Genomic DNA, 10,055 nt, shown 5'->3' with positions numbered 1-10,055 from the left:
ACGTCCCTGGCATTGGTCCCGCTGAGCCAAACGTCCCCAGCATTGTCTCTGCCAAGCCAGACATCCCAGGCATCATTCCTCGTCCCCCTCCCCCCAAGACATTCCCGGCATTGTCCCTGCCCCAAGCCACACATCCTGGGCATTGTACCCTCCACCTGAAGCAATAAAACACCCGGCTCCACCTTTGATTCTGCTCGCTGGTAGCTTTGGGAACAAGGGTGCAAGGCAAGGTGGGAGGGCTGGAGCCCCCCCATAGCCAGGTGCATCCATCAGTGCTCCCCACCACCCACGGCTATATTGGGTCCCCATCTCCCAGGGTGCTGCAAGCCAGGGGTGACTGCCTCAGCCGCTTTTCCCCTGTAACCCAGAAGACAGCAGCCCCAGCCTCCCCAGGGGAACAGTTCAAGCTCTGTGCTGCACCATGCAGGAAATCAGCACCACCCCAGCATCACTGCAGACCCACATCCTGCTACCACAGGGTAAAAAGAGCTGCTCTGCACCCCAGTGAAATCTTTCCAACAGCAACACAGCTTCAGTAAAAAGCTGGTTTGAAGCAGAAGCCAGAAAGCTGCTTCCAAAAAGATATTTCCACAAATATACAGGATTTCTTTCTCTACTTATTTTCACACGCAGAGACAGATGAAAGCAAAGTGAGTTAACATGATGTTTCAGCCTGGCTTCGGTACTCCTCAGGAAGTGAGTTTGCAGCCTAGCTGTGCTCTGCAGGGGCAGCTCTTGCTCCAGAGGGCTCCCCCAGCCAGGTTTTTTAAGGATGCACTCAGCACTAGACAAATTATGGTAGAGGGAGGACTACACAGCCCCAAGTACCCTGCAAAAAGGGTTAGGAACTCAGTACAAAGCAAAGTTTAGGTACTTTTTATTTTTCCTCCAATCTTTTGCTAGAAAGAAGAGGAAATGTCACTCCAGCCCAAGAAAGGGTTTGTCAAAGTGGCATCTTTCAGAGCCACGCACAGCTGAGCGATGCTCAAGAGAACAGCCTTGCCCCTGAAAAAGACACTTGGTCCCAACTGCAAAGCTAAAAACGCCAAGGTGGCAGCCTTAGGTGGAAGGCACACAGACACACTTTAAAAACTTTATTTATATAAAAAAATCATTTTGTTTTAAAAGCGTTACAAGAGTGTGCACAGGAATCAGACAAGGAACTGCTTGTTGCTCCCTGCTCCCCTCCTCCCTAGCCCCACTCCCCGCCAGGGCAGGGGTGGCCCAGGAGAGCCAGGGCAGGGGAGGAGAGAAGGGGGTAACCTTTTTTTGGTTCATTTGCAATTAAAAATTAAAAAAAAGGAATTAGTGTTTTACATATTTAAATGAAAAGAGAAGTTAGACCCCAGAACAAAACCAAACTGAGCTGAGGTGGGGCTGGAGCCAGGGAGGGCTCAGCCAGAGCTGGGAGGTGCTTTCAGGTAGAGGAGCAGGGAGGAGCAAGGCACCAGTTCTGCCTGCTGCAGCCTCCCCGCTCCCCACATGAGCCTATGGTTCAGGGGGAGCCCCAGGCTGGGGAGGGCTCCTGCTCCAGTTTGCAGCCTCCTAGAGAGGCTTCCAGTTGCATAGGGAGCCCAAGGGCTCCCCAAAAGATCACAGCACTTAGATGTGCTCCCCACTACCACAGCAGAGAAGAGGAGGAGTATACGTATGTCCTAGCTCATGTGGCAACCTAGTCTCCCCAGGACAGGATGCAGATGAGAGCCCTGCACCCCATCAGTGAGGGCAGGGTAGCTGGGATCCCCCCCAAAACAGGCTTCCAGCCCCACTGCAGACAGTTAAGGCTCCCAGCAGGGAAGGGAAGCGCTCAGCCCTGCTGGAAGCCCAGGAAACACCCCTTGCCCAGCAAAGAAGCCAGACAGTACGATTCAAAAGAGCTATTTCACAGTGGCAAAAGAAAGGCACATGTCAAGAGAAAGTCAGAGGGGCACCGCCACAGGCAGCTGGTGCGTGGGGGTGAGAGAGGGGATCCTGGCTCTACCCACTTGCAGCCCCGCCAGCGCCTGCTCCTCACACCTGGCACACAGTGCGCCCCAAGAAGCCTGCCTCTCCCCAAAAGCCCTGCCGCATCTCCTCCTTCCACAGGGACCCATCGCCTCCTGCACAGGGAGGCCCATCCCAAGCCCCCCACGCTGACCATCTTCCCCACATAAGGATCCCTCCTCACACAGTCATGGGGTGGGGGCCAGCGGCCCCATCCAGACCCCTCCGCAGGATCCAGAGCCAGATCCCCCTTCCCATGCCCCCAAAACCTCATCTAGAGCAAAGCAAGAGAACTTATTGCTGTTTTTCCTTCCCCTCACCCCCCCATGACTCCAGCCCCCCTCACCCTGGTCCTGCCGCCACCAGGGAGGGATGCTCCTGTTGTCCCCACAGCCCTGGTTGAAGAGCGATCCCGCACAAAAATATATCCTATAGGCAACAAAAAACCCAAAACAAACAAACAAAAAAGGCGGCAAGTGAGGTCCCAGTCTCTGTCCCTGCAGACGTCTCCAGAGGGAAGGCATGGGAAAGAAGGCAGTTCCTGGTCAAGGCAGAGATCCAGAGTCCTTTTGCAGCATCCACACCGGTCAATCCGGCAGAGTCAGGCAGGAGGGTTTTACTCTCTGGAAGAAGGAGGTGGTGGAGGACAGGGAGGAAGAGTTATTGGTTGAGGTGTCCCAAAACAGGGAGGTGCAGCGGTCTAGAGGAGGCAGAGCAGCCCGGGCTGCCCCTGGGGGATCAGGCCCAGTTATTTGGCTGGCTAGTTGGCACAAACAGTCCAGCAAAAAATCCAAAAAATAAGACAAGGTAAAAGTTGGTCCATTTCATCATGAAGAGTTATATATATATTTATATATATAATATATTATCAACCCAAACTGAGTGGAGGTGGGGACGGCAGCTAGATCTTCTGCTGTGGAGAGAGAGGGAGACATTAGCACACCCAGAGAGCGAGCGAGCAGTGGAGGCGTGATCATGGCCCCAATGGATCAGGCAATGATTGCTGGCAGCAGCGATCAGAGCAGGATTTGGCTTGCCAAAGCACCCCTAACAGCGCAGCAGGATCTGTCACCGCTGTTCAGATTGGGCAGGACACTGCGGGACATACCGACATGGGGGAAAACACGGCATCCTCCTCCTCCGCCTCCTCTACCTCAGGCTGCGATTCCTGCCCCTCCTCCTGCTGCAGACACACGGGGGGTTAGTAGGGGCAATGGAGCGGGGAGGGGGGGGTTGTGTTAGTTGTGGGAGCCCAGTTCTCCCCTCCTCCTGCCAGCCAGGACAGTGATGTGTCATCTCCTGCAACCCAATCCCGCTCACTCTTCCCTCTTCAGGAAGAGCTGCTCACCATCAACGGTGCTGCCTTCACTGGCTCCATATCTCCGAGGTCACCAGATCGGTCCAGTGTCCTGCTGTGGTCCCTCTCATTGAGTGTGGAATAGTTGTCTGGAGCAGGAGAGGGGACAGTCAGTCATGTCACCTCCATGGGAGGCAGCATCATCCCCATAGGATATGTGAGCTCTGCCCCCCCTCCCAGCATACCAAGGAGGCAAAATGCCCCCCTTCCAGTCCCTCTCCTACCTGGTCCCATGTTGCTCATCTGGATCTCCTCCCGGGAGGATTTCTTGTCTACAAGCATGGGAGAGCAGCAGATCAGACACAGCCCCTGCAGCCATGAGCAGCAGAGGAACCACTGCCTACCTCAGCTAGAGGAGACCCAGCTGCAGCACTGTTGACCCAAAGATGCTACAGGACCTATGTTAACTGCATGTGTAATTTCTAGCCCTGAGAAGCCACCTAAAGCCCAAATTGATGGCCTTGTGTGAGCAGCTGTGGCTGCCAAGAAAACCAGGGCTGAAGAGCAGGGAGGGGATAAAGGCCAGCTGTTCTGGGTACCCACAAGGTGGAAAGATGACAGTGGGGACAGGTGCTGAAAGGAAGGCACATACCTGTTTTTTGGTTCCTGTCGATGAGAGGCAAGGTGCTGTCATCAAACGAGTTGCCTCCCTGGGTCCGAGAGGCATTGCTCAGGCTCACCTGGAGCATCAGACAGTGACCACTCACACCCTGGCCCAGACACTCCTTCCCCATTAGCACATCCCACCCCTCCAGCCCCCAACACCAGGACAGACCCAGGAACCCTCCCACAGCCCTTGAGCAAGGGCCCTGAAGCAACCAGAGGGTGCTCCAGAGCCCATGGCTGCACCCACATGAGAGAGTGGAGGCAGCCTGCCTGGACTGGGTCAGGGCAGCACCCAGCCCTTAAGAAGCAAGGACTGTCCCAGCTTCTGGGAAAGAAACTGAGTCCTGGAGAACCTTGTTCTTCAGCACTGCCACAGTGGCTTTTAGTGCTGCAAACTTTCCTGCCTGCAGATCTGCATGCTTATGTGGGGGACTTAAAGCTTTACAGTGTTTCTTCCTTAGTAGAGACTTCCTGCCGGCCATCCGCTGAGAAATGGCAGAGGGGACACCTTCAAGGGTCTCCAATCCCACCAGCAAGGTAAGAGCTGAAATCCAGTACTGCTGAGCTCCAGGAAGACCCTTCTCCCTGCTGCAGGACCCTACCTACTGCCCCAGCCACAACAGGGCATCCCCATTCCCCCATCCCCATACCTGGAAATCTGACTTCTTCCAGCCTTCCTTCTCCAGGGGCTTCCGCAGCTCTTTATATCCCCAGACTGTCTGCAAGACGAGGGCAGCTGCTCGGACTTCTCTCTCTGAGCGGTTTCTAGAAAGAGGTGAAGGAAGAGATGTTTGGAAATACCCATGGCCTCGAGGAAGCTCCTGGAGAAGCCCCTCTCTGCCCCTTGCATTATCCTTTGAGCAGAGCCTACCCAGATTTGTTGATCAGCACCAACTTCTCAATCCCCTGCGTTTCCCGCAGCTTCTTGGCAGCCTCAAGGTTGTCTACAATTACTTCATTGATGGTGTTGAGGATTGACACCACTGTGTCCTCAGAGAGGTTTTTGGCTGGGGTCTGCTGGCCTCCAGGCAGGTTCTTCACTAGGTTGGGGATGGCATGTTTACCTGGGAAGGGGAAAGAGCTGGGCATGAGCAAGTGAGGAAGAGGACTGCAAGGTAAAAAAAAAACAAACAACACTGCAGAAGGACCAAGGACAGGTGACCAATTTTGATGTCCCTCCCAGGGGAGCTCAGTACATGCTACTCTGGGAGAAGAGCAGTAGACAGACGCTGGGCCCATGCACTTCCTCAGCTGCCAAGATCAGGAGGAAGTTCCTGCCTAACCCGGATGGATACGGAGAGCATGATGTCCTCTCCTCCACAGCCCTCACCTATCAGCTCTTTGTTACGCAAGTCGACAGCCAGGTTGCGCAGGGCTCCCGATGCTGCTTTCACCACTCGCTCGCTGTCATGGGTCAGGAGGTCAGCAATGGCGGAGAGTCCCTTCTCCTGGCGCAGCGCCGAGCGGATGTACCGGCCATACTGCAGGGGAGAGGCAGAGCACCACAGTGTAACCTGGGCAGGCACAGTCTCTCCCTGCTCCTGGGGACACCTCTGGGAGCCTTGCCACCCTTCCCACCTCATCTTGGGAACTGAGGGTCCTGGCTTTCACCCATGGTGAGACAGACTGCAAAGGTCCCATTTCTGTCCTGAAGCCCCCCCGCAGGCCAGGCAAGCAAGATTTCCCGGATGGTCTTCCCCCACACACCAAGAGAATGCAGGTCAAGGGGCTGTAGAGCAGCCCCAAACCTTCATCCCCTGCCCCCAGCCTACAGAAGGAAAGGAATGGCAGGGAGCTGGCTGCAAGCAGGGACACAGATAGGCAGCCCTTGGGAAGACACAGCTGGCAGGGAGCACAGAGCCCTTAACAGCACATGAGACCTGGTCCACACCTTAACTGTGCTGCTGAATGGTATCTTCTTGATTAGTGAGCCATGCACAAAGTGAACAGCCTGAAACAGCAGAGCCTTGGCCATCTACAGCTCTGCTGGTACCCCGAGGGTGATGCTCCCTGCTCCCCAGGGCCCCCTTCCCTGCAACACAGATGAACGTGGACGTGGCCAGCTCCGTGAGGCACTCACCGTCCAACTGCCAGCGCATAGGTTCTGAATGGCTCCTGCCGAAGCTTCTAGGATGGCTGGAGTCTTGCTTTCCTTTAGAAGGGAGATGTATATCCGGACCACTTCTGGCTGGAAGAGGAGCTCGTAACCTATCAGAAGAATGTGAGAAGGAAGAACTTACAAAGGAGCACTGCTGGGCAGATGAGGCTTTCCAGCTTTTACCCAGGCTCACTGCTCCCTGGAGGCTGGATCCTTGGTACAGACGGGGCCAGGCTGCCCCACAGTACCAGAAAACCCAGCCCCCAGCACCAGCCCTGATCAAGGACACCATGGCTGCTGCCCATTGTCCCCAACGCACCGCTGCAGCTCAGGAGAGATTTGGGCCGAGCCACAGCACTGCTGCCATCAGCAAGGAGACCTCGATTTCAGTACACTTGGCTGAGAAGCACCCAGCCCAGGCAAGGGCACATGGTGGGGCAGCAAACTGGGCAGCCAGGCACTGTGGTAGCAAAAGGCTCAGCCCACACTCTCAGCAGGAGGAAGGGGAAACACCCCAAGCAAGTGGCCACCAACACCACGTTGAAGAAGCTTGGGTTCAGCTCATCCTCAGAAACCGCAGGCACCAGGTCTCTAGCTCTCCACTACCCTAAGCTAGCAGGCAGGGATCAGGCCTTCAAGTATTAAGTGTTTTCCATGGAAACTTCTGCCCAGAAGTGACTTCTAAAGCAGTGGTGAGATTGCAGTTTACAGTTGTGAGGCCAGGTTTTCCATCTTGCTCTGTCCTCAGCTGTGGTGAGGGATGTCCCCAGTCCAAAGATAGAGCAGGTAGCTTCTCGGGCTTCCACCAGAGATGGGTGCTGACTCTTCCCACAGCCCAGGTCAGCCTGAGGAGCCACCACTGCATATTTGAGCTGCTCAAACATGGTCAGGTCCGTCCTAAGTTTCCTTGTGATTCTTCTAGCTTGACTCTTTGTACCCCTGGGAGCACCAGGGTCCTCCCAGGAACCACAGGGTGTTTTGGGGCAGAAGGAGCTGAACTCAAGCCCTTGGCTAATGCCCACTGCTTGGCCAACCAGAGAGGGACTGTGATTCACAGCCCTCTAGGTGGCGAGACACTTGTCCCCAGAGGCTTCTTGGAATGACCCTTCCTCATGCTGGAGAACACTTTAAGGCAGGGTTTTTTGGCTTTAAATCCTGCCTGTTCTTCATGCCCAGGAGAGAAGAGCAGGCAAGAGCAAGTGCTGAGAAGTCCGAGACCACCATAGAGGACTACCCTTCCTAGGGCTGTGTCACCATGTTGTCCTGCAGTCCCTAGGGCAATAGTTCCCTCTGCACCCCAGGAAGCCTGTCTTGAGGCAGCACTGACCTCCTCCAAGCACAAGCAGCATCCTCACAACTATCTGTGGCAGAGCTAGTGTTTTGACAGGCACTTGGGCAACCAGAAACATACCTCCTCCAAACCAAACCTTTGCCCATTTGAGAGGCTCACTTCAATGGGAAATCAACTCTACTCACTCCTCTCCTGGACTGCTTGTGGAGAAGCAGCCCTGCACACACACACACACTGAGGAACATACCTTTGGCTGGAGTTGTTCTTTTGGGAAAATCCACTGTATCGGCACCAGGATCTTCTGGGAGCTTTTTACCTTGAAAGGGCAATCAGAGAGGCATAAGACAGCTCCTCTCCCCACTCATCTCAGCCCAACAGCTCTTTGCCACTCGCTACAAGAACAAGCCCAGAGGTGAGCTGAAGCTAAATTACCAGCGTGTCCCAGGAGGGGACGTCAAGGACATTAGCCACACTGCAGGCAGTACGTGCCCAGCTGGGGGGGGGAAACAAAGAGCTAGAGAAAGCACCCAATCAAACCATGGAAAAATTAAAACCAAAGAGCACACTCACCTCTGGAGAACCATTCGTCTATTGGCGAAGCGGAGAGAAGGACAGGAGAGAGGGGAGGCAGGAGGAGAGAAGTGCCGACAGCATCATGGGGCAGATCATTTGGCAAGAAAGCAAAAGGGAAGGGGAAGGGGCAACACAGGAGAAAAGGGAAGGTGTGGAGTTAGTGGACATCTATCCATCACCACCCCACCACCACAGAAACCCACCATTAGCTTGTGTCAAATGCTTTGGGTAAGCTAAGCAGTAGCTCCCAAAGCCAGGGGAGACATGGACCACTGCGTCTCCAGAGAAAGCTGCAGTTTAGCCTTCACACAAGAGATGCCAGAGTAGGAACACAGAGACCCCAGACCACCCTCAAGCTCCACGGTAGTAGATCTGTCTCTATCCCACCTCCCTCCATGCTGCTGCTACCCAACGAACCTTTGCCCTTCTTGGCACCAAAGCAGCTTGCGGCATGGGGCCCAGCGTTGTTGGCAGGGGCCAGAGGTGTCTCCTGGTAGCGCTCGGCATGGGGGATCTCACGGTGGACTTGGTAGGACAAGTTTCTCAGCAGGCACACACAGTTCTCCACCAGCTAGAGAGAAAGCCAGATAGTTTGACTTGGAGCAGCACACGCCCATCCCATGTCTCCAAGCGAGGGCCCCATCACAGCTTGCAACCCAGAGCCAGGCCAAGGGGGGCTGAACTGGGACCAGGGGGATATGCAGCTCCATCTCAGATGGAGCTGGAGCATACCCCCATCCCAAAGCAGGCATGGCCAGCTCTGCTGGCATGAGTTCATACTCTGCTGGGCGAAAAAATCTCTCTGCCATAAGCACAAAAGATCCAAGGAAAGCCTCAAGGAAAACTCAAGCCAACGCCTCGTCAAGGAAGATCAGGGAGCCCTGAGCCAGGGGATACCAACATGGGGATGAGTTGGTAGACTAGACACCACTAGACTCCTGTTGGAGGGCAAACATTTCTATTGCAAACTGCAGGCTGAGTGCCAGACACCTCCTGGTCAAACAGTACCCAGGTCATACCCCACACAGGCTCTCTCTTTCCGAGCAGAGATCATGGAAAGGCATAAGCCTGGACTGGGTTTTCCCAAGCTAGTCCTGTCAGACCAAATACCTCCCTGGTGAAGATTCCCCCTGTCCATTCTTCATCCGCCTTGGGATGAACCCAGCTTCAGCCACCATGAACAGCAGAGCACTGCTAGAGCTGGTTGACAAGGGCAGAGCTCTACATGTGCCCCCACAACACCCCTGTTGTAGTACCTTGCTGTCTGAGTCCTTCTGGCCTATCTCAGACTGGACGATGTAAATCAGGGCATCCACCAGCCCGTCACATTCCCGCAGCTTCCGACGGGCCTCGCTCCGCTCTGAGCTCACATTCCTGGCAGGCAGGAGAGAACAGTCATGGGAGAGACAGCTGAAGGCAGGTGAAGAACAGCCCACACCCAGTAGAGCTCAAACCAGAGAAAGACTCCTGTAGCTCCCCTCCACTGAGAGAAACACCTCCAAAATCAAGGACTGCACCACCAGTAGCTGTCCTAGGAGAGCAGCTCCTCTGCAGACCTCCTTTGGCAGTTCCAGAAAGCTAGCAGGAGCAGCCAGGAGGGAGTGTTACAGCAGCCCCAATCCATGCCAGCTCTCAGTTGGTAGCCCCTCTCCCATACCTAAGGCAGCCGGCGGTGTTGGTGAGCACTGACTCCCACTCAATATGGCGGGGTTTCGAGTCCTCATTGGGTTCCCGCTCCCAGCCTGAGTGGGGAATGACAACCTCATCGGTCAGGGCATGCAGTGCATGATCCACAATGGCCATCTTGATGGAGTCGTGCGAGGACAGGTTCCACAGTGTTCCTGCAATGCCACAAGTGGGAGGTGATCGATCAGATCACGTGGGCTTAAAAACCTGCACTGTGCATCCCTCACCCAACAGATTAGCCCCTCCTTCTCCTCCCTGGAGCCATTACCTGTGATGACCTCTGTGAGGTCCATGTCATGGGCCTTCCTCAACAGGCGCACCAGAGCAGGTACCCCATCGCAGTTCTTGATGGCAATCTTATTGTCTTGGTCCTTGCCAAAGGAGATGTTCTTGAGGGCTCCACAGGCACCATAGTGCACCTCTTTCTTGGGGTGGTCTAGCAACCCCACCAGCACAGGAAT

At 55.0% G+C, this 10,055-nt stretch overlaps 2 protein-coding genes across 2 annotated transcripts in view; one reads left to right on the top strand and one right to left on the bottom strand.

Moving 5' to 3' along the window:
- The window catches only part of LPXN (leupaxin), a 3,899-nt gene extending 3,199 nt beyond the window's left edge, over nt 1-700 (top strand). The window contains exon 9 of the mRNA XM_009321055.1: nt 694-700. Coding sequence (XP_009319330.1) covers nt 694-700 — 7 coding nt within the window. The remainder of the gene's footprint in view (nt 1-693) is intronic.
- Nucleotides 701-1,079: 379 nt separating this feature from the next.
- The window catches only part of CTNND1 (catenin (cadherin-associated protein), delta 1), a 17,136-nt gene continuing 8,160 nt past the window's right edge, over nt 1,080-10,055 (bottom strand). The window contains 14 exon segments of the mRNA XM_009321054.1: nt 1,080-2,896; nt 3,332-3,429; nt 3,565-3,612; nt 3,933-4,020; nt 4,597-4,711; nt 4,818-5,010; nt 5,277-5,427; nt 6,027-6,154; nt 7,583-7,651; nt 7,906-7,923; nt 8,326-8,479; nt 9,165-9,282; nt 9,566-9,749; nt 9,863-10,052. Of these exon segments, the coding sequence (XP_009319329.1) occupies nt 2,885-2,896; nt 3,332-3,429; nt 3,565-3,612; nt 3,933-4,020; nt 4,597-4,711; nt 4,818-5,010; nt 5,277-5,427; nt 6,027-6,154; nt 7,583-7,651; nt 7,906-7,923; nt 8,326-8,479; nt 9,165-9,282; nt 9,566-9,749; nt 9,863-10,052 (1,566 nt within the window). The 3' untranslated portion in view covers nt 1,080-2,884.

Source organism: Pygoscelis adeliae, unplaced genomic scaffold, assembly GCF_000699105.1.
Source record: "Pygoscelis adeliae isolate BGI_AS28 unplaced genomic scaffold, ASM69910v1 Scaffold1073, whole genome shotgun sequence".
Taxonomy (NCBI): domain Eukaryota; kingdom Metazoa; phylum Chordata; class Aves; order Sphenisciformes; family Spheniscidae; genus Pygoscelis; species Pygoscelis adeliae.
Note: the sequence above shows the minus strand (reverse complement) of the source record. Positions and strands in the feature narration are given on the sequence as shown.